The sequence below is a fragment of the Diplotaxodon limnothrissa genome, linkage group LG7 (genome assembly GCF_057381915.1).
Source record: "Diplotaxodon limnothrissa isolate DT_005_m linkage group LG7, D_limnothrissa_male_GT1.1, whole genome shotgun sequence".
NCBI classification, from domain to species: Eukaryota; Metazoa; Chordata; class Actinopteri; order Cichliformes; family Cichlidae; genus Diplotaxodon; species Diplotaxodon limnothrissa.
Genome location: NC_140602.1, coordinates 3,684,098 through 3,711,364, shown reverse-complemented (window position 1 = coordinate 3,711,364; position 27,267 = coordinate 3,684,098). Strand labels below are relative to the sequence as shown.

Below are 27,267 nucleotides of genomic sequence, written 5' to 3'. Positions count from 1 at the left end.
TTTCACACTTTCAATACAACAGTTATCATCCGTTTCAACACGGCTGCACCTCACATAATAAGTGAACGGCAGTGTGTAATTCCTGAAGAGTCCTTAATAGTGCTTAATGAGTTTTTAAGCCATTCATATGAGGAGTCGAAGGACCTTTCTTTTTTTAATTTGTCTTCCCTGATAGGACAACTCAGACATAATAACAACAGCACAGGGTTACATGTCTGCACTTTTCACACAAACAGGAATGTATTTCCTGCATTACCATTCATGCCAATTTACAAGAAGACAACAGAACAAATAGAACTGGAGTTAAAGGTCTCGCTGCCCTTTATCTAAAATACACTTTGCTACAAGCAGATAGCAATCTTTCTAGTTCAACAATGTCACTCTACTTTTTGTGGCTCTGTGCTGCATCCACATTAATATTCATAATATCAGCTCAAATTTCATACTGCAATTCATTATACCCTAGCATTTTGTTACTCAAGGTTACTGCAGAAGGGAATATGCAGTCATATAGCTGAAGATAATGTGTGCAAAGGTTCAAAATACTTTCAATCTTTAGCCACACTGTGAGGCTAAACGAAATGTAATCAGCTCGAGCGGCACGTGGTAGCAAACATAATGCTTCATACTTAACCCGCGTGCCGATAAGTCCATAATATACTGGGGAGCAAAACGCTCAGCTATAAAATTACCATAATAATACTTAGTTTCCTATTGTCAACAATCTCTCATTTTAAACTGACATTAACAACAGCACTGTAGTCTTAATCAACGTCGATGAGTATTTCCAGTTAAACAGAGCCTTGGTGCTGTGGTAGCAGCACAAATGCACCTGACTTTAAAGAAGAGATCAGGGTTTGGTACCACTTTTTACATTTTGATGTTGAAATATGCATTTTTAAAGCACACGTTTTCCATGACCATTTCTTCCCATCTCCCCAAAGTTCACTAGCTCACAGCTGCAGAGACTTATGGATTGTAGAGACTGAAAGCAAAGCATCTCCCAGTTTCAGCACATTTCTGTTACAGAATGACAATAGAGTTACAGCAGCAGACACTATTGAGCCTTGAGCGTGTGTGTGGTGTACTGTGGATGAATATGGACCAAGATCAAGTTCTACCCCCCCTCCCCATTTAGTTTGATTTATTTATATGACATATAGAGATAAAATGTGAGCTTATCTTAGATTCATGAGAGTCTCTTAATAATTTCTGATCATTATTTGAATTCTATAAAACATCCAAGATTGTCGGGAGACCACCATTCAGTTTACGAGGTTCCCGTTATATACACAAAAATAGTAAATAACAGATGTAACTCCAGCACCTTCAGGCTTAGCTCCTAAAAGATAAGACAAGAAATGCTTTATCTCAGAAATGGGAAATTCTTTAAACCCCTTACAGCCCCTGTAAGAGTCATATGCTATGCTGACAGCGGCATAACAGTCAAAAAGCCTCAGATGTGCCAGGTGGTCCACGTAGCAGCCCTGTACCCACAGGAGGCCCAGTGTGTGAAGTCGTCACGCTTTGCTACTTCAGAGCACATGAAAACAAAAAAAGTCAAAACCTGAGTAAAAAAAATAACCACAACGAGGTAAGTTAACTTGTTTTCACAGGATTAAAATTGCAAAAACAAATGTTTAGTTAAAGACTTTAATCAGTAAAAGTATAAAATTGATTCTAATATAAAACATTTTTCTGGCAATTTTTGACATTTATGCTCTAAAGACATGAGGCGAGGCCTTTCTAAAGTAGGGCCCATGAATCTGTGTGTTCCCAGTAAACTCAGTAATATGAAAATTCAAGCTGGAGCCTCACAGAAACACTAGAAAGTGTATTCCTTCCATGCATTCTAATTATTATGTGTCTATCATTAGTTGCTTTATTATAGGATGCTATTTTTGCCTTCAGCCCCCATTATCTTCTCTCAGCTCTTTGTTTTTGTTGTTGTGACGTTTTCCATTTTTTCCCCAAGAATTCATTGAAAAGACTGCCTCTGTGCGCTACGGCTGTCTCCACAAATCACAGTAACGCTGACACATTCAGACTAGGCGCTTTAATGGATATGTGATACAAGCTATTAAACACGCCTCGAGGCTCGTATTCATAAAACTTCTAGGAATAGCAAAAGGAACTGATCTGGGATCACTGTTTGGGACCGCATTAGCACCACTGTAGGATAGCTATCTAATGCATTCCTGATCTTCGTCTAGAATCGGTTGCGTTCTAAGCTGCGGGCAGGACGAACTGACATTGAAGCTTTGAATATCGGGGACAACGATGACAAGATGAATCCGCAGGGTGTCAACATCTGTGACAGCCTGTAAGTCAAGGTTGCAGGTCTTCCAAATCGGATCGACAAATGCCCGGAGCTTACAGCCCACACCTCCAATATTCTGACAGGCCTCTATTCTTCTCCTCCTGCCCTTCTACTCCAAAATAGTACTCCAAAAATACTAAAATATTTTGGATCGTTGTTGCTCCTTTTCACATGTTTACTGAATACGTGGAGCTGTAGCGCAGAGAATAAGATAAGAGAGATAAGATAAGATAGAACTTTATTAATCCCTCGGGTGGGTTCCTCTGGGAAATTCGATTTCCAAAAAAAGCACAGCAACGACCAAAGTTACAGTTACATGGGGTAACTGTAACTGAATGGGGAGCATAACGAATATAGCACAAAAAAAAATCATCTTTAACCTGCGTTGGCAAGGAATTAAAATGAGCTAATTACCTTACATATCACACAAAACAGTTTAAATGGAAATGAGCATAATGAAGATATAAAAATAGAACCATTCTATAAGAAAGAAATAGGCAATGCTCAGCTAAAAGCAACTCCAATATTGGAACTGAAATATAATTACATCACCTCTGATAATGAAACACCTTCAGAGAGGGCATTGTTTTTGTTCTGAAATTACTGCCTAAAAGGCACTGGGGGAGTCATTGTATATAATACAATGCTGTATGGGCAATTAGTGAGAACTCTTCAAAACATTTGTTTCCTTCTGCCTATGACGTTTTCTATATATCTCTTCCAGATGGGCAAACATTGCTGCAGGGAACAGGAATTTTGCTTAGTAAATGTGGAAGACACTCTCAGTGTAACAACAGTGTAAATAACAATTGGGAAATGTAGGTAAATCTTTACACAGCCAACCATAGATTTGCAACAAACAAACAAACAAAAAATGCAGAAAGCATAAACTGATTTTCCCTTTTTTACTATAAAGAAATATACTAACCTGCACATATGAAACCTGTTTACAGGCTTATTCTGCACAAGGTGAAAGAAAAGTTGACGATCCAGCCTGTGTGTTGTTCTCTGGGCCTGATTAACTAAGCAACAAATAATCTACTTGCAAGTTAATGGTCATAACTAGGGATGCAACGATACCAATTTTTTCCAAACCGATACGATACCGATACTTGGATCTGAGTACTTGCTGATACAGAGTACAAAAACCGATACTTCTACCACACACACACACACACACACACACACACACACACACACACACACACAAATGCAATGAATTGGAAGACAGGTTTTATTTTATTCTAGGCTGATAAAAAATAAAATCTTAATAAAAATGACTACAAAAAAATTTCAAGTGAAAAATAAGCACTTCTGTTAGATTATTGCAGTCTCCACATTGTAATTTAACAAAATATCACTGGACTATTGTCTCGAGGTTTCAGAATAATAAATAAACACTTCTGTTTGGAATAAAATAAACACAAATTAGGTTTGAGAATAAAATAAACTGTCCATATTGTAAACAAACAAACAAAATAACGAAAGTATTTGGCATTGACAAATAAACTCCTCATCTGCCCGTGGATCATCAGTCCACTGTGCCGTTAAACCGAGGACTGACATCGCGCACACACTGCTTGTCTTTACCTCTTCAGAAAGTTTTGGCACCTTTATCTCCCTGATGTACGGGTGGTTGGGAATTTCATATCGCAGCTCGAGTATGCTGAGAAGACTGTGCAATCCTATGTTTTCCACGACCGGCATTGTCTGGTCATCCAGAGCAATAAAATGAGTCAGAGCCTCTGTTATTTTAACTGCCCGTGGATTTTCTCTTGACATTTGCCATCGCTTTTCCAAAACCTGAGTTAAAGTTGGCTGTTCCGGTCCACACTGCTGACATTTTGTTTAGCCTAGCTACAGCAGCCTCCAGTTTCTCTTTTTTATCTGGAGCCGCCAGTCTCACTCGTCTAACCCTGTGCCTGTTTAGCACGGGATGTTCCCCTAGTGGCCAATCTAAAAAACTACAACAGAAATGACAAGCCACCCTCTGATTAATGAAATAAGTTTGTATCGGTTCATGGTATCGGTTAACTTTAATGAGTATGAGTACACACATATTTTACAGTATCGGCCCCGATACCCAATACCAGTATCGGTATCAGTGCATCCCTAGTCATAACCAGTAGTTACATGCTTTCAGAAAATACCTAAAAACCTCTTGTTACATTATACATTAACCTGATTCTGCCAGATGTTTCCTCTTTGGTGACTGGGGTTCACCTTTACCTTGAATGACCTTGATACTGTTGTGAACTATTACAAGAAGCAGATAGATCCCAACAGACATGATAAACGTTTAGAGTAACTCGGTACTTACAAATAGCTATTGATATACAGCAGACTGCTCGTGTACTGGGAAACGCAAGAATTCCAAATGTATTTAAGCTGCCCATTATTTTAAATCAAGCATAACTTTGACATCTTAAGTTTACTTGCGAGTGCATTATGGTCAAAACTACCAAGGAGTATCAAAGCAAAGATGATTATAGCGAGCTAAGAGGGATCATGGTGTACATCGTGTGCCATCTTTGGAGACTGAGCCCTAGTTCACGTGGTAGGATTAATGAATGTGTTTGAGCATGCTGGCCTCCGGACAATATCTTTTCCTGATAAGAGAAATCTGAGCGGAGCACACTGTGCATATGGAGCCAGATAGAGTTGAGAATGATTACATTATGCGCAAAAGCTTGCTGCCAGGACCATCATTTAGCTGACCCTCCTCATCCATTCATCTGCACATCCACACAGCTCAGATGCAGGCCCAGGGGATCCTCATTACAAGGCTGGCACAGAAACCCTGAGCCCACCGAGATCCACGTATTGACAACTAAAGGAGGGCAAATGCAAGATGACAAAATAAAACACACACAGTCTTAATGCCATAAGGCTGCATTGCAGTTTCCCACAATGCTTTTTAAGTGCACTCAAGAGGTGTTAATAGAAAGCGATACAGTCATCAGTCCTATATCTCCGGATATACTTCACTTGGATATAATCTGCTGTCTTACTGTAGTTGTAAATTTGAAGACTGAGCCAGAAGGCTAGAGGTCAGCAGAGGAATTATGAAGAGCATTTTTTGCACTACTGCGTCAAAGATGGTAATCAATTGAATTTGCTGGTGTGACATTGAGCACTTGTCATAAATGTTTAGAATATAATAATTCAAACTTTTTGTTTATGAAACTCTTAAAGGGTTGGACTTGCAATCCCTTTTACTTGCTAGAAAATGTCAAAATATAAATGGAAATACAAGAAAATAAGCTCCTGTATAACTTGAGAAAAAACTGTAAGAACATCACCTGGGTTGCTCTCATGTGCCCTTCATGACAAAGTTGAACTGAACAGTTGAACACTTCCATACTGCTTCACCGTAAAACTCAACTACTGTCAAGAGAAGGATTTGTGTAAAGTGGCCTACTGCGAGCAGCTCTTTTTGAGTGGCTCAATACTTCACAACCAGCTGCTCTACTCTGTCACTTAGCCTCTCCATCTTCCTCCCAATACCCTCAGCTACCCTCTCAATAAAGCATCATATCGGTGGTTAAAATAGACAACTCTGCTTCAATATAGGTCTTAGACGGACACAACAATTTTCGTGACTTCCCTCTGTGTTACTCATGGGTTTCTGAAGTGCTGCCATTCTCACTTGCCTTGTCATTTGACAGTGGCTTTAAAGATATAAGGTTGAGAAAAAGGGTCACTTCAGGTATTTCGAGGATACATTTATTTGAGCTCTATAAATTTATGATGGCTCGGGTAGAATGCCTGAAAAAGAATTTCCAATGCCCCGAACTTCATGTTAAAGAGAATTTGAAGAGATCTGACCTTGTGTGCATCCACAACTACAGCCAACCACAAACAAGAAGCTGCATGGGAAGCAAAGTGTAAACATCTTGCGGCGAGTGAATTATAGCCAGACAAGAATATTACCTTGTTACTCTGTGGACCTTTGAAATATGTGATGTAAATTGCTTGGCTGAAATGTTTGCATGGTATAGTGTTGGGCTAACATCTATATTTCATCATCAAACACACTGCAGTATAGGAAAACACCAGAAAATAGACAAATTCAGCAAAAGCACACAACCCCCCCCACCACCACATTTAAGAATTGTTCTTAATAAATGGATTGCACTCTACAACTATAAGTCTAGAGCCCACTGACATCACAAATAACTTCTTATCAGAACTGTGCACTCTTTAAAGGTAAAGTCTAAACTGGCCTTGCTGACCAGTGTAACCAGTGCTTTGCACCTTGATGCGTATTTTTACTTCATGAAATTATCACTTGACTAATTTGTGATCATGCTTCTGTCTTCCATGGTCTTAAAGTCTCTTTGGTGCTGCAGAGGTGGCCAGCAACACCAAGAATGCATATGCAATATGAAACTGAGAATATGAAGTTTTGTCAGTATTGCAGCTACTACTGCATTAGGGAAACTTAGTTTGTTTGTTGCTTTGTATTCTTCCATTTTAGGCATTCTTCTCACTCATGGCCTTGTCATTACCCTCAGCCACTCGACAACAAGAGTTCTATAAATGTGTTGGAACAGGTATAGTGGTCTTGCTGTTTTTTTTAGCTGATTAAAGAACTGTGTGGGTGCAATCATGTGCTACACAGTAGTGGATTTACCTGGGCCCAGACCTTTGAATCTGTATACATTTCACAGTAGTCTGGCACTGTGACATGAAACAGCAGGTTCTTGGTTTGAAAACAGTTGAAAACAGGTCTGAGTGTGCTGAACTGTTTATAATACAGTTTATTTTTAACCCCCAGGCAAAATTACTATGTTGGCATGGCTACACATCAGTGTCAACTATCCGGTCGTTAAGTCTGACGTCACTAGCCGTGTCTGGGCCTAAACTCCGCTGCAGGTCCATATATCAAACGATCACTGTGGCATTACTGAGAGTTGAAAAACTGTCTAAAGTCTTTCATCTTTAATAAAATGATCAGCGTTCTGCTCTACCAGGTGTAACAATTGAGTTTAACATCCAGGCATCCATGAAAACGGAATTTATGACATTTAACGGAGTTAGAAGTTAGCAGGAAGTTAGCTCGCTAGCTTCTATCTAAATACAATATAGCATGTCCTGACTGCGGGGTTTTGGAAACAAATTCAAACGTACAGCTCTGTTATCACTTCCAGCATAAATGAAGACAGAAAACTAAACAGCAGTGACGTTTGTAGGGTTACTGAAGTTTGGCTAGCTGGTATATAATGATGTGCTACGTGACCGCTAGCGACACAGCTATGTTAGCATAATATAAACAAGCTAACTTTCTTTCCACTCGATAAAAGTTAACGTGAGTGTTCTCGGTGGTCAGGAACAAATGTAATCGCATGGCAGGATGCTGTAAAAGGACCAAACTTCAGCCAGGAGAACAACTGAGATAATCCATCCACAATACGAGGTTAGTCATTCATATACTGCTGCATGGGCTGGGCTGTAGTTACATCCTAAGGTTTTAAAAACTGAGCTTAAATAAATGATTAGCGGTAATAAAAGCCGAGGGAGGTCAACAGTGATCGCTGACTGTTTTAGGAGCTTTTTGAGATTAAATAGAAGAAAATACAAAACATTAAACATGTTAACAACACAAAAGCCATATTAAACGCAGACTACTTTAGGCCCGGAAGTAGGATTCGTCACGTTATCACTTAACGACTGGATAATCCCAATTCCAAGAAGTTGGGACACTGTAGGCAATAACAGAAACAGAATGCAATGAGCTGTACATTTCATGAATCCAAATTTTACTCACAGTAGAACAAATAAAGAAAAACAAATGTTTAAACTGTGAAAATGAACTGTTTTCAGAAAAAAAAATTAAATTTGATGGCTGAAAACTGGGATAAGGCCATGTTGACCACATGGTAGCGTTCCCTCTTTTTTGATAACAGTCCAGAAGTAGACCAGTTGGTTTACTTCTGAGAAAGGAATGTTGGCCCATTCTTATCAGATATAGAATTCCAGCTGCTGAACGGTTCAGGATCTTCTTTATTGTGTTTTCATTTTGTGATGCTCCAAATGGTTTCAACTAGGGGTGAGCGGTATAAACGAGTATAAACAAGTAATTTGTTTTATCACCTCAAAACGAAGCACGTTTTGGAAAAGCCAAAAACGGCACCTTCCACAAATGCCCAGTCAGTCAAGTGGAAAGAAAAAAGGTGGCCCTACACACCAGCAGAATGATATTTTCCATACATTTTGCACTTTATTTTAAACAATTTAGAATTTTGTGTTTTACCGATATTTTACTTGTATTTTTTTATTCAAAAATATTTGCACATTTATCTTCATTTTTATTTGTTATTTAAGAATTTTGTGTTACATTTTAAAATTTGTAATTTTAATTTTTACATCTTAGAAAACTTTTCAAATAATTTTTAAGTTCAATTTATAAAAAAAACTTTTGCACAATAAATGTTCTTAAAATGACATGCTATACTGTTCAGTCATTTTGACACACACACACACACACACACACACACACACACACACACACACACTATATCTATCTATCTATATACAGAAGAAAAGAATGCATCGCAATATATATCGTTACCGCACATGCTTCAAATTATACCGCAATATGGATTTTAGGCCATATCGCCCAGTCCTATTTTCAATTAGTGAAAGGCCTGGACTGTGGGTAGGCCAATTCAGTACATCTTCAAAAAAAGAAATCATCTGGATGAGAGTATATTTTACTGTTGAACTTGCAAATACCTTTCAGCATTGATGGTGCCCTTCCAAAAGTGGAAGCTGCAACTTCCATAGACACTAATGCACCATAATATTCAAATTATAAAATGAGCTAATATATTTTATGAAATAATAAAATCTCAGTTTAAACATTTGATATGTTACATAAGGGTGGACAAAGTTGTCTCTCCCTATCGAATCTGTGGTCAGGTTATAGTCAGCTTGATCAATAATGTTTGATCATTCTTTTGTTACAAAGTTGTAAACAAATCTTGTGAAGAACAAAAGAGGAAAGAGGGTTCTTTTTTCATAATCAGTGACCTGTGGGCACATCCAGATGTCTTAAATTAGCAGTTTCGTACAAAGAGCTTTCAGCTTAGTAATAGCCAATGGCTTTCGGTGAATCCAGCCAAAGAAAGAAATATAGCCTAACAAGTAAACAACTGTGTCTGACATGATGCTATAAGTAGACAGCTGTTGGACATGCTCACTGAGGCCAGTACAGCAGCCATCATTGCTGACAGTCGGTACACTGGAACACAAACAACTGCCTCTCAAGCTAAATCCTATTTCCTTTCGTTTGCACATTTTCCTTGCCTCATACATACCCTTTCTTTGTATAACTAAACTACTCCTAACATACATCACAAGGCTTTTCTCCTCTTCTTCAACGGCTTCCAGCATCCCGGTTTCTCTCCTGATAACTCCCCTCACTCAAAAAACAGATTCAGGTCCTCCTTTCAAAGAACACATGCAAATTATGTTAGTTGTTCACAAATGCAATTAAAAAATACCAAATTAATTTGATTTTCTTTGTGTAAACCTAAAATTATTCAAAACCAGCAGAGGCTGATTCTGAACACAAAATGAATGAGTTTGTTGGGGCACTGGGGGTAGGAGGAGTGCATTTTTGCACTTAAGTATTTGTAAACTCAAAGAAATAAATTCAAGCCCCTCTTTAAGCTTAAACATTATTTTTAATCTCATTCAACGCAAATGTAGCACTCCAGCATTACTGCAATTATTATTCGTGTGGTGAACCTAAATTATTTTCTCTCAAAGCAGTCTTTGTCACAAGAACACAAAGTTACTGAGTTACACAACGGTCCGCCTTCTTTGAAAATTTTGCGCTCTTTCAGGATCACCTAAATGAATCCAGCTGCTCTTGGCCTCTCTGTACTTTTTGGATAAAACTACACCTTCAGGTAAGGTAACATATTATTTTTTCATATATCCAATTGTGTATTTCTTTATCAGCTAAATCTATGGCAATGCTATTTATCATAGAAGCTTGTAACAGTTGTTTTTTGAACTTTTGGTGGTGCTACCATTCTCTTCTCTGCTTGAATACTATTTTTTTTGACAATATAGCCAGGTCTTTTCAAAAGTGCCTTGTTTTAGAGGAGAAATTGTGTAGCTGCCAACTTTTAAGTCGGAGCATGTGCTAGCTTATTAGCAGCTAGCCATTGTGCTCAATGAAAGAGGATGTCCTATAGCTAACTTCTTTCTTACTGTTTTCTTTTTATAATCTAAAAATATGGTATTCTGTGTTTATTATTATATGCCATTTTCTAGTAGAAAGTATCGTGTTGAGGTGTCTTTAAAAGCACTACATAGTTTACTGAGGGTGCTACCAAAAGCGAACCATGTGGCCGGAAGAGTAACTGCAGGCAGCACAATGCGCACTGCCATGACGTTCAAACCTATTTCTTATTATAAAAGATTTCGGCTACGTCCACACTTACACAGGTATTTTTGAAAACGGAGATTTTCCGTTTTCGTTTTAAAAAATAATCCCGTCCACAGGTAAACGCAAAAATGAAGGAAAACGCTGCTAGGAACATGCCAAAGCAACAGGTGGCGATATATTCCTAAACTCAGCTAAAAACAGTTTAGGTCTTGACAAACTTCACTGATGGTTCAAATGTTTAGCAACTTTCAGTGTGTTGATTCAGCAGTCTGTATTTAAACTTCTAGTTTATTATATTTATGTATGTTTTATTTCCAGGTGCAGAGTTCCTGCAGATCACTACAAAACCCCTGCAGGCGAAGTTCTTGCCTCAGCTGGACTATTTAACAGACAAGCTGATGCAAATTTTTCAGGGGAGCAAAGGAGCAAAGGGCCAAAAGATCAAGGATATCATGGCGATCAGTAGTTTGGTCGGTACTAATGATAAACCCATCAATTAAATGCAATCAATCAATTCCATTTTTTTCACCCTTTTTTTTCCACCCTTGCATTAGTATGATGACATCGACATAAAGAGGGAGCATACTCTTAAAAGCCTGGTGATCTACTTTAATGAAGATCCAGACCTACTGTTCAAGGAGTATCTGGTACGCTTATCACACTTTCTTTTCTAGATTCAATTTGAGTTAGGTTCATCGCACACAAAATCCTCATATATTCAAAAGAGACAATATAATTGTGAAATATGTATTATTCTTAATAGTCATTGTTAAAACTTGCACTGGAGAGCACTTTTTAAGGGGACAGTTTCAGCAAAAATTCAATTGTTCATTCTTTTGGTGCTGCCATGTAGGTATCTACTGCCTCTATAAACACAGTAAATGTGGACAAAACATTCATCCATTTTCTGTCAGTGTTTCAATTCAGTTTATTTATATAGCGGTATATCACAACAACAGTCATCTCAAGGCACTTCAGAAAGTAAACACTCCAATGGAGTTCAGTTTATTATGCCAATTAGTAAAAAGTCTTCATTATAAGGAACACAGCAGATTGCATCAAGACACTAACTAGTGTCACTGCCATTACAGCAATCTCCTGGTTTCAGGAATAATGTGCATAAAACAAGCTGTTTCAAAAGGTTCCCAATTGTGATGAAATAAGGGAAATTGACCCAGCCCACACACACACACACACACACACACACACACACACACACACACTGATAGACACTGGAGGAGCTGTTGCTCTATATCAAGCCCCTCCCTAAGGCAGGTACATAATACCTGAACCCAAACTATTGATAGGAAACAGATTGACGGGTTTTATTTATGTTTGGAGTGTTTATAGAGGCGGTAGAGACCCATGTTTCAGCACAAAAGGATACAAAAGCTGAGTTTTGCATAATATGTCCCCTTCCAAGTGACAGAGCCCTTAAACCTGAAACAACCTGTTTTTCAGACCTCCTCCACTGAGGATGAACGGTTGAGGTCCACTGCAGCAACTGTCATGGGTATTTACACCATCAGAAGAGAAGGGATTCAGGAGCCAGAGGATGTTGGAGTTGTCATTGAAGGTACTACAGTTATGAACAACCTCGGTAGTGTCATCATGGCATTCATCGTCCTCTTTGGACTGATTTATGCACTTGATCTGAGCTATCCAAATGACCACAAGTACACTTTTGAGTTCTGTCAGAAGATTTTGATGAATCTGGATGGACAAAGGCTCAGTACAAAGATGCAGCAAATGAAAATGAAGATGTTTGCTTAGGCAAACAAGACCCAGCACAAAAGTTGATTTTGGCCTTTTTAGATTAGATTAGATTAGATTAGATAGAACTTTATTAATCCCTCGGGTGGGTTCCTCTGGGAAATTCGATTTCCAAAAAAAGCACAGCACCGACAGAAGTTACAGAGTTATACACACACACATATATATAAATACAGAGACAATATAAATAAAATATACGAAGGGGATAAATAGAATAAATAGGAATAAAAATAAAAATACAAGTGAATTGCACATTTCAAGTATTTTATATCTTTTGTTCAAACTGTGACCTTTTTTTCTTTCTTTTTTTTGGCCAAATGGAAGTTGTCTATTTTTGTCTGCTGTTCTGTTGTGAGTGATGTGACTTTTAATCTGTACTACTATAGATGGATGAAAGGACTGGGGATTTAGCTCAGAAAAAGTTTCATGGTTGTAACCACCATTTTCTTTTTGATTGCTTTTGGGATTTGCAAAGGTAATAGAAAAATGTTGGCAAGTTTTGTGTCTTCCAGTGTTTTAAAGTTGGTCTTCCCGTTCTTATAAGCTTGTAAATGTTTACATGTAATTGGTTTTGGAGAAGTAAAGTTGAAAGATTTTTTTTTATTAAAATACCTCCCCCTTGGTAACAGAAAAATGTTCGTCATGAAAACACACACACACACACACACACACACACACACACACACACACACACACACACACACACACACACACATATATGTATATATGTGTGTATTTATGTATTGTTGGGTTGTTTCAAATCTTCAGTGACTGCCATACTATGGTGTGAATTGCAATGTTTAGTAGGTTATCATTGTGAATTTGCAAGTGTCACTATAAATATATACAATGATTCTGAAGTGAAATCTGATTTTACAGATTCCAGTTTGTTTTCAGTATTGCCTAGTAGTACAGAAGTGTGTGCTATTCAGATTTGACATTCATTACAAATGTACGTCAGCACTTTTTTGTGAGCACTTTGATTTTTGTTAAGGTTGATTTGACCATGTGACATGTATGTTTATTTACAAAATATTCTGTTTCTGCTTTTAATTCAAGTGAATAAACCAGAGTTGTAAAAACAAATTCATTTTGTCATTATTTTAATAATTAAATTAGTTTTCTGGTAATGAAAATTATGATTTAGTTGAACTCAAAATAATGATTTCAATGCAATGAAAATCTAGCTCAAGTGATTGACATTGTATTGAGTTGGACCAACCAAAACCTTTCACATCATTTTAATGTACTTTTTTTCATTTTAGCAGTATTTACGAAATTGTGTTCTACTGACTCAATTTAATTGAATTGTCATGATGTATGTAGATTAGGTTGGACCAAAATAGATGTATTACGTGGAAAACCTGCCATCAGTCCAATTGAGTTCATCCAATGACTTATTTTTTTGAGTGCTCCCCTGCAGCCGTCTCTGTCGGTGTCCTCTCTGTTTGGAGATGAAAGATGGCGATCCTGCTGTCTGACGGCTTGTAAGAGGCTGCTAATGTGTAAGTGAGCACACAACACTGCAGGATGTAAGTTGCTTTGGCTCACAATTAACAGTCATTATTCTGGTTTGCTATAATTTCACTCAATTGAATTAATTAAATTGGTAAACAAGCAGCACTTCACGACACGTGAGTGAATTGAAACGTATGTAAGACAGGAAGAGAAATTGTGAATACCGTATATTTTTTCACTCTCCGTGTTGAACCACTGTGTGTTCACGGTTTTGCATGTGCATCCATGTGGATGTTCCTTTTTTGTCTCTCTGTGCCTGGAAGGTCCCACAGTGTCACATTTAGAAGGCTCACTTTGCCTACCTCCTGTGTACTCTGCAAACAAAAACTCTTGCCTTTCCTGCACTACAGCAAGTCACGCATGCTTTCTGCCATTTTTGCAGACAGAGAATAACAATGAATCTGCAGCTACAGGAAGGGAAAAAAAACAACATTTGGCACAACGCAGGACTCGTACACCTCCACACGAATCCCTGGGAACAATGAAGCCCCACGGGTTAGAGGGGAGGAAGATGAGGAGGAATCCGCCTCCTCATTCCTCCTGTTATTTCCAGCTTTTGGCTTTAAGGTGTCACTGGCACTTACGTATTAGAGCCAGTGACACCTTTTGAGGGAATGCAATGTTGTGATTTTAATTAGACAAATTTTATACCCGATGCCTCTGTGATGGCAACACGTCAGACTAAAATGTGTTGCTGAGGAAATACATCGTATAAATAGTTTTAAATAAGTAAACGCTCAATCATGATTCACTTCGACACTTGACATCTAAATATTTAAGTGATTGGCATATGGCTTCACTCACATAATGCCCTTGCCAATAGGGATTAAAAAAATACACAACTCACAAAATGTTTGCATTTCCCAACTAAACAAATGTCTAATAATGTTGAAAAGAACACCTTTACCATGGCCTGTGAGCTTGCAATCATGAGAAACAACTGGCCATTCTTTTCAGCCCAAATCACAGCACGTGAGAAGGTAAATATCATTGAAAAATCTACACTAGCCTCTACAGATGCATCAAAATGAGCTCTGAGGCTGTCTCTCTCTTTTTGTCAAAATGCCATTTTCTCTCATTTGCATATCAATATGCTCATTCGACGATGACCACATCATACACGTGCTCTGGAAAAAAATGCAATTTCATATCTGGGATCACAACTAAGCTTTTTTGACAAGAGATCTACAAGAGTATTTAAATTTGATACAGCGAGAGGGTTTATGGCTAAATCTCATTTTTCCCCCTCTGTTGCACGCACACACCATTTACTGTGGCGTTCTTTATTAAAAAGAACTGCAGTCCCACACAGGTACCGTATGCATAACAGTCTGTGTGTGCATGTGTGTATGTTAAAAAGTATGATTTTGATCAACTGAAGGCTTTCACTGTTCCCACAGACTGATACTGCCTGACACTGTGATTTCACTGCTAAACCACAGAATTACATTACATAAGTACCAAATACAGTTATGTTTCAGTCTCAGTTCTCCCAGGACTCTCTGTGATCGTTCGCCCGCTCTGTCTTTCTCTGAGACTTTGTTTTAGGTCAGCCAGCTAGGAGAGGCTATTTTAGAATAATAATGGTCAATTAAAATTACAGCCATATTACAAAGCAAATGGCTGTTTGCTAGTTCGGCTGATGTCAAGGAAACCTGGGATACCTTCACCGGAGTGGTTTCCATTAGCAGGAGTGGATAGATATATAATTAAAGCCAAAGATAAGACACTTTTATTTCATCTTCTTATAGGCCACGCAGAACCACTACGGGGTTGGTAGTCAGTAAACTGGGGAAACGTTATTGTGAAGGATAATCATGTTCTGATTTAGGTGGTGACAAATATATAGTGACAGGAGTCTCTAGGCCTAGACACCAGGACAGAGTTGACAAGAGAGAATATGCTGCTGCCACATGTCTTTCACAAAATGCATCAGCTGGAAGGGTTACACAAGTCTATGTTAAATTACCCATTTAAGTCAATGCACACAGTCAAATACGCTCACTTTTTAGAGTCATGTTAGTCTTTCTCTGGCTCAGACTGAGAAATCTGCGTAAGGTGAAAGAGGAGAAACATTTATTCTCCCCAGTGGCAAAATGGTTTTACATAACGACTGATAGCTTGTGACATAAGGGGCTGTGTAATTGTGACACTTCTCAGACTTGGGAAGGTCCAATGGCACTAGTGGTAAGATTTCCTCTGTGTCATCTCAGGACAGGCAGATCCACTTCATCGAGCTGGCACAATCACAGGGTGAGACACTGAGCAAAGCAACTTGGGATGGAACAGAAAAGTACTTTCACCACTGTTGTGAATTCCTCCCTCTCCCCCTGTACATTATAGTGATTCATGCTCTCTGGTGCAGGCCTGGATGGATGGATGGATGGATGGATGGATTCACTACTTTCTGTCCAAGTGCCAAATCTCATCATCAGGCCCATTACTTTGAATGGCATGAGCTGTAATGTAAGATAAGCCCCACAATCAGGAAGGTTAACTCGAGTTGCATGCTCTGTAACTGCTTGTATAAGAAAGTTGAACAGTTATTCAGGAAAGCTGATTCTCTGATTCTCTCTAACACTGGATCTTAGCTGTGCTTTTTTGCTTTTGTTTTTTTTAGCTGTGTTTAATACATCAATGAGAGGTTAGCTCAAGACTGCAAATGCAAGTAATTGCCCATAAAAAGTACATACTGGTATTGACATGTAGCATACCATCTATTCCCTTCTCTCTGATTAAAGATCCCTGTTCAGGCCCAGCTTGGACTCAAAGACAGTAATGACAAAGTGACTTTGCCAGAAATGTAACCAACTTACTCAGTTTTCATGATTTCACACTATAATTCTTATGAAATAATTCAACTAGAAAACAGAAATGAAATTTGAAACACCTTTATCAAAGAAACTATCAAGATACTTGGATAAAAAAAAAGGCAAATATCTTTTTTTCATGTTCTGTTAGTCTGTGCCTCATAAATACAGCCCCAAAAAACAAGCCTGAAAAATAATATGACTTGGAGTGCAGCTAATTGTACTGACAATCTGTCCAAGAAGCATGTGCTTTAGCTTTGGTGAGTGCAAGTCTTTGTTTTTAGAATTTTATTTATATGGTACTTAGCACTGATTACCAGATATCTGTGTTTTTGAGACACATCTGTACCGTCTATAGACAAACAAGTCCTGAATTTATACCACTGTTAATGTTTTATGGTGTAGTTAATTATGTGACATGTAAGATTTCACTGATTGCAAGACAGTTTTTCACTAAACTTCAATGGAAAACTGTCTTGACATTATAAATGTAACATGGCCACAGGACCATTCTCTTCAACTCCAACCTCTCCAACACAATGGATAAGATCAAAGTGCTGTCAAAATCCACCTAAAACCAGTGTGAGTCCAGAACAGGCCACAGTGTTTCACAATATGTTTAAATATATTTTTTCTCTGTATGGCCAAGTTTTAACTTGCATTTGTATGATCTTCTTTCTCCTGTTAGACTTTTATGCACTGTTCAATAAACTGCCCTCTATCATATTATATTCAACTGTGAATAGAGTTGACCATTATATTTCATTACAATGATTAGAGCATGTTGTAGATATTAAAGATACTGTGATTTGGATAAGATGGAGTCCTATTCACACCAAGGTTAATCAGTTCCACAGGGATCCGTTCTAGGACCACTTCTGTTTACATTATGCATCCTTCCCTTGCATTAGCATTAGAAGGCATAATATGCATCTTCACTGCTATGCAGACGATGCCAAAAGTTATCAATCCATGAAGTCAGATAACACACTGCAGGAATGTCTTAAAGGCCTGGATGACCTGGAAGGCCTAACTTGCTGCTTATAAATTCACACAAAATTGGGGTTATTGTACCGGCCTTAAAAATCTTGGTGACAAGAACATGGTGTTAAAGCAGATACTAAAGCACTACTTTGGCCACCAGTAAAACTGTGAGGAATCTTGGAGCCATTTTTGACCAGGATATGTCCTTCAATGTGCATTCTAAACATATATGTAGGACTGCTTTCTTGCATTTGTGCAATATTTTCAGAATGACAAAAATCCTGTCTCAGAGTGATGCTGAAAAACTAGTTCATACATTTATTACTTTAAGTTTGGAGTACTGTAATTCATTTTTACCAGCCTGTCCTAAAAACTCACTGAAAACCTTCACTTGATCCAAAATGCCTCAGTGAGAGTGCTGACAGGGATTAGAAATAGAGAGCTTATTTTTCCAATAGTGGCTTCTCTTCATTGGCTCCCTGTTAAAGCCAGAATCAATTTTAAAATCCTTTTTACATACAAGGTCTAGAATTCTCAGGCCCCTCTTATCCTGAAGGCCTCATAGCACCATACCAGTCCAATAAAACACTTTGATCTCAGACCTCTGGTTTACTTGTGGTTAGTATAATATTTAAAACTGAACTGGTTCCTCTGTGGAACCAGCTCCCAGTCTGAATTCAGGTGACAGACCCTCTGTACTGCTAGGATTAGGCTTGGAACTTTCTTTTTGGACAAAGCATTTAGTCGGGGCTGAATGAATCAGGTGATAGGCCTGGGTTTCTTCTTCACTCCACTCTGCATTTAATCATTGTTATTAATCTCTGGCTCTTTTCCACAGTGTGTCTTTCTCACATCTTCCTCCTTTTTCACAGTTTTAAACTAGAGAATTTACTATTGACAAACTGTTAGTTTTGACCACATCATCCTGTGTCCCTATATCATTACACAACCCTGTATCTTGTTGTTCTTGTCCCAAATTTTTTGTAGCATGTCGCTTTAAATGGGTCTCAATTTTTATAAAGACACTTATGAACAACAGTTTTTCACAGTTAACATGCAACATTGTGTCTTTTTACTAGTTTCAATTTGATAGGGTGAAAATGGATCTTTAGAATCTTTTTTCCCTAACTTTACAAAATGTTCCAACTGTTTTGAAAATGGGTCTGAAAAACAGTTTGGATGCTAATTGTAAAAAGCTTCATATCATATGCAGTGGGAGGAAATCCATTTGATCCCTTGCTGAATTTATAAATTTGCTCACTTCCAAAGAAATTAACAATCTCTATTGTTATGGTAGCTTAATTTGAATGGAGACAGAAAGAATATAAACCAAAAATCCATAAAAAAATATACATAAAAGCTATAAATTAATTTGTACGGTAACGAGTAATATATATATATATAAAAAAAAAAAAACACCCAGCACGCCCCTGCGGGCGGTTTATCCTTCAAGCTCGGGTCCTCTACCAGAGGCCTGGGAGCTTGAGGGTCCTGCGCAGTATCTTAGCTGTTCCCAGGACTGCGCTCTTCTGGACAGAGATCTCCGATGTTGTTCCCGGGATCTGCTGGAGCCACTCGCCTATCTTGGGAGTCACCGCACCTAGTGCTCCGATTACCACGGGGACCACCGTTACCTTCACCCTCCACATCCTCTCGAGCTCTTCTCTGAGCCCTTGGTATTTCTCCAGCTTCTCGTGTTCCTTCTTCCTGATATTGCTGTCATTCGGAACCGCTACATCGATCACTACGGCCGTCTTCTTCTGTTTGTCTACCACCACTATGTCCGGTTGGTTAGCCACCACCATTTTGTCCGTCTGTATCTGGAAGTCCCACAGGATCTTAGCTCGGTCATTCTCCACCACCCTTGGGGGCATCTCCCATTTTGACCTCGGGACTTCCAGGTTATACTCGGCACAGATGTTCCTGTACACTATGCCGGCCACTTGGTTATGGCGTTCCATGTATGCCTTGCCTGCTAGCATCTTGCACCCTGCTGTTATGTGCTGGATTGTCTCTGGGGCATCTTTACACAGCCTGCACCTGGGGTCTTGCCTGGTGTGATAGACCCCAGCCTCTATGGATCTTGTGCTCAGAGCTTGTTCTTGTGCTGCCATGATTAGTGCCTCTGTGCTGTCTTTCAGTCCAGCTTTGTCCAGCCACTGGTAGGATTTCTGGATATCAGCCACCTCCTCTATCTGCCGGTGGTACATACCGTGCAGGGCTCTGTCCTTCCATGATGGTTCCTCGTCTCCCTCCTCTTTCTTGGGTTTCTGCTGCCTGAGGTATTCACTGAGCACTCGGTCAGTTGGGGCCATCTTCCCAATGTATTCTTGGATGTTCGTTGTCTCATCCTGGACTGTGGTGCTGACACTCACCAGTCCCCGGCCCCCTTCCTTCCGCTTAGCGTACAGCCTCAGGGTGCTGGACTTGGGGTGAAACCCTCCATGCATGGTAAGGAGCTTTCTTGTCTTTATGTCAGTGGCTTCTATCTCCCCCTTTGGCCAGCCTATTACCCCAGCAGGGTACCTGATCACGGGCAGGGCGTACGTGTTGATGGCCCGGATCTTGTTCTTACCATTCAGCTGACTCCTCAGGACTTGCCTGACCCTCTGCAGGTACTTGGTGGTTGCAGCTTTTCTAGCGGCCTCTTCATGGTTCCCATTCGCCTGCGGGATCCCCAAGTACTTGTAACTGTCCTCTATGTCTGCAATGTTGCCTTCTGGTAGTTCAATCCCCTCAGTTCTGACTACCTTCCCTCTCTTTGTTACCATCCGACTACACTTCTCCAGTCCGAACGACATTCCAATGTCATTGCTGTATAGCCTGGTAGTGTGGATCAGTGAATCGATGTCTCGTTCACTCTTGGCATACAGCTTGATGTCATCCATGTACAGGAGGTGGCTGACAACTGCTCCGTTCCGTAGTCGGTATCCGTAGCCAGTCTTGTTAATGATCTCACTGAGGGGGTTCAGGCCTATGCAGAACAGCAGTGGGGACAGAGCATCTCCTTGGTAGATCCCGCACTTGATGGTGACTTGTGCTATGGGCTTGGAGTTGGCCTCTAGTGTTGTACGCCACATCCCCATTGAGTTCCTGATGAAGGCTCTTAGGGTCCCATTGATCTTGTACAATTCTAGGCATTCCAGTATCCAGCTGTGGGGCATTGAGTCATAGGCCTTCTTGTAATCAATCCAGGCAGTGCACAGGTTGGTCAGTCTGGTCTTGCAGTCTCGGCTGATTGTTCTGTCTACCAGTAGCTGGTGTTTTGCACCTCTGGTATTCTTGCCAATTCCTTTCTGTGTCCCGCTCATGTATTGACCCATGTGCCTGTTCATCTTAGCCGATATGATGCCTGACAGGAGCTTCCATGTAGTACTGAGGCAGGTTATTGGTCGGTAGTTGGAGGGGACCGGTCCCTTCTTGGGGTCCTTGGGGATCAGGACCGTCCGGCCTTCAGTTAGCCATTCCGGGTGTCTCTCGTTAACTAGCAGCTGGTTCATTTGTGCTGCCAGACGCTCGTGGAGTGCAGTTAGCTTCTTCAGCCAGTAGGCGTGAACCATGTCGGGCCCTGGTGCTGTCCAACTCTTCATACTGGAGACCCTTTCTTGGATATCTGCCACTGTGATGGTTACTGGACCCTGTTCAGGGAGGTCGCTGTGGTCTGCCCTCAGATCCTCTAGCCACTGAGCATTGCCGTTATGGGTTGCATCCTTCTCCCATATGCTCTTCCAGTATTGCTCCGTCTCCAGCCTTGGTGGTGCTGTTCTCTTATTGTTCCCTTGCCACTGAGAGTACACCTTTGCTGGTTCTGTGGAGAACAGCTGGTTTATTCTCCTGCCTTCTATCTCTCTGGTGTACCTCCTCAAGCGGCTGGCCAAGGCTGTGAGTCTTTGCTTGGCAGTTTCCAAGGCCTCAGGTATGGACAGCTTGCTGTATTTCTTAGGCACCTTATTCGTCGCACCTTTCTGCAACTCCGTTAGTTGGCTAACCTCTCTCCGTGCTACTTTGATCTTGCCCTCTAGCCTCCTTCTCCATGGAGGGTACTGCCCCTTGTGGCTGTTCAACTTGTAGCCAAGCATCTCACTGATCACTGCTGCCGTATTGTAGATCAGCTTGTTAGTGTTGGTAATCGTGGTTGTAGGTATTGCCCGTAGTGCTGCATTAACATCATCTAGCAGACCTTCTGAGGGTACTTCACGTAATCTTGGTAACCGGCTACGGGGGATCCAGGTTTCAAGCTTGGCCATGATCCTATTTTTCAGGTCAGTTCCTCTATCTATATATATATATATATATCTATATATATATATATATATATCTATATATATATATCTATATCTATATATATATATATATATATATATATCTATATATATATCTATATCTATATATATATATCTATATATATATATATATATATATATCTATATATATATATATATATATATATATATATATGCTGGATAGCGTAGTGGTTAAACTACACGCCTTTGGAACAGAGGATCGCAAGTTCGATTCCTGCCTGGGGCGTCTGTATCCAGTAAGGGTCCTAAGGCTAGACCCCCTATGCTAAGCAAGCCTACCGCAGACATGAGCGAGACAGATAAATATGAAGGCATGCCGGCTCGGACGTCGCCCGGATCAACAAGGTCCGCGTCAGGTGTTGAGGAACCAGGGCACCCTGACGAAAAGTGGCTACTGGAACAAGAAGGCATCGGTGGGCAAGGGACGAAAACAGGGCGTTGTTGGAATGCTACTACGCAAGTAACCCCGGCGGAAGGGGCTACATGAATAGGATGAGGGACCTATGGATTCTTCGATACCCAACATCCACAATGACGGCGAAACAACTAGTAGCTCAGTGTTCCAACATTCGAAAGAAGGGACTGCTCTCACAGCTAGAGATTGACGAGGTACAACACAAATGCTACGGCAAGGAGGAGTCAGGACGCCAGGTCAGGGGGGAGATATCATCACCCCCACCCGAGATTGGGTACATAGCCCCAAGTGCGATAGGAGAAGGATCGTTGAATGCGAGAGGAACTGACCTGAAAAATAGGATCATGGCCAAGCTTGAAACCTGGATCCCCCGTAGCCGGTTACCAAGATTACGTGAAGTACCCTCAGAAGGTCTGCTAGATGATGTTAATGCAGCACTACGGGCAATACCTACAACCACAATTACCGACACTAACAAGCTGATCTACAACACGGCAGCAGTGATCAGTGAGATGCTTGGTTACAAGTTGAACAGCCACAAGGGGCAGTACCCTCCATGGAGAAGGAGGCTAGAGGGCAAGATCAAAGTAGCACGGAGGGAGGTTAGCCAACTAACAGAGTTGCAGAAAGGTGCGACAAATAAGGTGCCTAAGAAATACAGCAAGCTGTCCATACCTGAGGCCTTGGAAACTGCCAAGCAAAGACTCACAGCCTTGGCCAGCCGCTTGAGGAGGTACACCAGAGAGATAGAAGGCAGGAGAATAAACCAGCTGTTCTCCACAGAACCAGCAAAGGTGTACTCTCAGTGGCAAGGGAACAATAAGAGAACAGCACCACCAAGGCTGGAGACGGAGCAATACTGGAAGAGCATATGGGAGAAGGATGCAACCCATAACGGCAATGCTCAGTGGCTAGTGGATCTGAGGGCAGACCACAGCGACCTCCCTGAACAGGGTCCAGTAACCATCACAGTGGCAGATATCCAAGAAAGGGTCTCCAGTATGAAGAGTTGGACAGCACCAGGGCCCGACATGGTTCACGCCTACTGGCTGAAGAAGCTGACTGCACTCCACGAGCGTCTGGCAGCACAAATGAACCAGCTGCTAGTTAACGAGAGACACCCGGAATGGCTAACTGAAGGCCGGACGGTCCTGATCCCCAAGGACCCCAAGAAGGGACCGGTCCCCTCCAACTACCGACCAATAACCTGCCTCAGTACTACATGGAAGCTCCTGTCAGGCATCATATCGGCTAAGATGAACAGGCACATGGGTCAATACATGAGCGGGACACAGAAAGGAATTGGCAAGAATACCAGAGGTGCAAAACACCAGCTACTGGTAGACAGAACAATCAGCCGAGACTGCAAGACCAGACTGACCAACCTGTGCACTGCCTGGATTGATTACAAGAAGGCCTATGACTCAATGCCCCACAGCTGGATACTGGAATGCCTAGAATTGTACAAGATCAATGGGACCCTAAGAGCCTTCATCAGGAACTCAATGGGGATGTGGCGTACAACACTAGAGGCCAACTCCAAGCCCATAGCACAAGTTACCATCAAGTGCGGGATCTACCAAGGAGATGCTCTGTCCCCACTGCTGTTCTGCATAGGCCTGAACCCCCTCAGTGAGATCATTAACAAGACTGGCTACGGATACCGACTACGGAACGGAGCAGTTGTCAGTCACCTCCTGTACATGGATGACATCAAGCTGTATGCCAAGAGTGAACGAGACATCGATTCACTGATCCACACTACCAGGCTATACAGCAATGACATTGGAATGTCTTTCGGACTGGAGAAGTGTAGTCGGATGGTAACAAAGAGAGGGAAGGTAGTCAGAACTGAGGGGATTGAACTACCAGAAGGCAACATTGCAGACATAGAGGACAGTTACAAGTACTTGGGGATCCCGCAGGCAAATGGGAACCATGAAGAGGCCGCTAGAAAGGCTGCAACCACCAAGTACCTGCAGAGGGTCAGGCAAGTCCTGAGGAGTCAGCTGAATGGTAAGAACAAGATCCGGGCCATCAACACATACGCCCTGCCCGTGATCAGGTACCCTGCTGGGGTAATAGGCTGGCCAAAGGAGGAGCTAGAAGCCACTGACATAAAGACAAGAAAGCTCCTGACCATGCATGGAGGGTTTCACCCCAAGTCCAGCACCCTGAGGCTGTACGCTAAGCGGAAGGAAGGGGGCCGGGGACTGGTGAGTGTCAGCACCACAGTCCAGGATGAGACAAGGAACATCCAAGAATACATTGGGAAGATGGCCCCAACTGACCGAGTGCTCAGTGAATACCTCAGGCAGCAGAAACCCAAGAAAGAGGAGGGAGACGAGGAACCATCATGGAAGGACAGGCCCCTGCACGGTATGTACCACCGGCAGATAGAGGAGGTGGCTGATATCCAGAAATCCTACCAGTGGCTGGACAAAGCTGGACTGAAAGACAGCACAGAGGCACTAATCATGGCAGCACAAGAACAAGCTCTGAGTACAAGATCCATAGAGGCTGGGGTCTATCACACCAGGCAAGACCCCAGGTGCAGGCTGCGTAAAGATGCCCCAGAGACAATCCAGCACATAACAGCAGGGTGCAAGATGCTAGCAGGCAAGGCATACATGGAACGCCATAACCAAGTGGCCAGCATAGTGTACAGGAACATCTGTGCCGAGTATAACCTAGAAGTCCCGAGGTCAAAATGGGAGATGCCCCCAAGGGTGGTGGAGAATGACCGAGCTAAGATCCTGTGGGACTTCCAGATACAGACGGACAAAATGGTGGTGGCTAACCAACCGGACATAGTGGTGGTAGACAAACAGAAGAAGACGGCCGTAGTGATCGATGTAGCGGTTCCGAATGACAGCAATATCAGGAAGAAGGAACACGAGAAGCTGGAGAAATACCAAGGGCTCAGAGAAGAGCTCGAGAGGATGTGGAGGGTGAAGGTAACGGTGGTCCCCGTGGTAATCGGAGCACTAGGTGCGGTGACTCCCAAGCTAGGCGAGTGGCTCCAGCAGATCCCGGGAACAACATCGGAGATCTCTGTCCAGAAGAGCGCAGTCCTGGGAACAGCTAAGATACTGCGCAGGACCCTCAAGCTCCCAGGCCTCTGGTAGAGGACCCGAGCTTGAAGGATAAACCGCCCGCAGGGGCGTGCTGGGTGTTTTTATATATATATATATATATATATATATATATTATATAAAACGACCATCAATGGCCTTCGGTATAGAGCTCCCTGCAAAGGTGGTCAGCTCAAAACCACGTTGGAGAAACTTAGTGATCTGAGAGCAGCTGGGACTACAGTCACTAATAACACAGTAACAGACTACAACACAATAGACTCAAATCTTGCAGTGCCTCCAAGTTCCCCCTCTTCAAGAAACCCCATCTGAAAGACTCAGATAAGGCTTGGGAGAAAGTGCTGCGGTCAGATGAAACCAAAATGGAGCTCCTTAGCATCAACTCAATCCACTGTGTTTAGAGGAAAAGAAATCCTGAGTATTACCCAAAGAACAGCAACCCCACAGTGCACTGGGCTGCTTTTCTGCTAAGGCTACAAGACAACTTGATGACATTGAGGGGTCATTGGATTGGGCTGTAAAAACTTGGACGGGATCTTCCCTCAGCCAAAACACTGAAGGCACTGACAATGACCCAAAACATACTGCCAAGGCAACAAAGGGGTGGCTAAAGAACGAGCACATTAAGATTATGGGGTGACCTAACAAGTCTTCTGACCTCAATTCTATAGAAAATCTGTTGAAGCCTTGAGTTTCCGAGTGGCAGCCAGGAAATCTAAAGGGTTTACAGAGTCACTTTAAAGAGGGGTGGGCCAAAATCCCTCCTGAGATCTGTGCAAACCTGGTGACCAACATTAAGAAATATCTAACTCAATGGCATGCAAATCAATTTAAAAGTTTTATGTAATGTGTTTTTTTTCCTGGATTTTAGGTTGCTATTGTGCCTTTCGCCATGAAATTAACATATAAAGAGACACTGTTCATTTCTTTGAAAGTGAGCACATTACACATTCAGCAGGGGATCAATAATAATTTCCCTCACTCTAATTTTAGAGGCAATGAAAGTAAGCAAATCCCAGGAAAGACCCTCAAACGTGCACTGTGTGATGCCATGAACTTATATCATTTTTGTACAGCATGAAAAACAATTTAGACCCACTTTCAAATTGTCCTGGTTTCATCTATTGTCATCCACATACAGCCTTCATTTAAATTTGTTGAAGGTTTGGTTTCATTATTGTTCCTGAAATGGAAAGGTTTCGCATCAGTGCACACATTACATTACACTGTACTTGTATCAGTCACCTGACACCCACAGGGAGGAGCTGTCAGGAATTAATCACTCATAAACATGACACCTCTCAGCCTTATTATTACATGCACACCTTCTCATTTTAGTGGATATCTTGGAAGCAGTTGATTTCAAATAAAGTGCGTCACAATCACAATAAATGAGGAACTGTTAAAAAAAAACTATAGCTGTCACTAGTACTGTCCACTCAAACAGAAGGGTCCCGTTTATATTGATTAGATTTCGATTGAAGGATGTCAAAAACATTATGCTAATGTTTTACACTTTCCTATTTTGTGTCTCATTGTTTAGCTGTTGTTCATCTCATATAATCAATCAACAAAGATATAAAGCATATAGAAATAAATTGACTGATATTATAAGAACGAGCAAACAACTTTATTATAGAAGAA

The 27,267-nt window shown here is 41.2% G+C and overlaps 2 protein-coding genes across 2 annotated transcripts in view; one reads left to right on the top strand and one right to left on the bottom strand.

Moving 5' to 3' along the window:
- Window positions 1-27,267, bottom strand: part of tspan9a (tetraspanin 9a) — a 205,539-nt gene that overhangs the window by 101,530 nt on the left and 76,742 nt on the right. The window lies entirely within an intron of this gene.
- Window positions 4,769-12,731, top strand: LOC146627574 (uncharacterized). The gene is made up of 4 exons (XM_085358932.1): window positions 4,769-4,877; window positions 11,043-11,194; window positions 11,279-11,371; window positions 12,186-12,731. Exons 1-4 carry the CDS (start codon window positions 4,769-4,771, stop codon window positions 12,495-12,497), a joined length of 666 nt encoding a protein of 221 aa, XP_085215058.1. The 3' UTR covers window positions 12,498-12,731.

Coding starts and splice junctions, on each gene's coding strand:
- LOC146627574 (XM_085358932.1), top strand. CDS start 4,769: ATGGTCAAAACTACCAAGGAGTATCAAAGCAAAGATGATTATAGCGAG. Junction 11,195..11,278: donor TCATGGCGATCAGTAGTTTG/GTCGGTACTAAT, acceptor CCCTTGCATTAG/TATGATGACATCGACATAAA. Junction 11,372..12,185: donor TACTGTTCAAGGAGTATCTG/GTACGCTTATCA, acceptor CCTGTTTTTCAG/ACCTCCTCCACTGAGGATGA.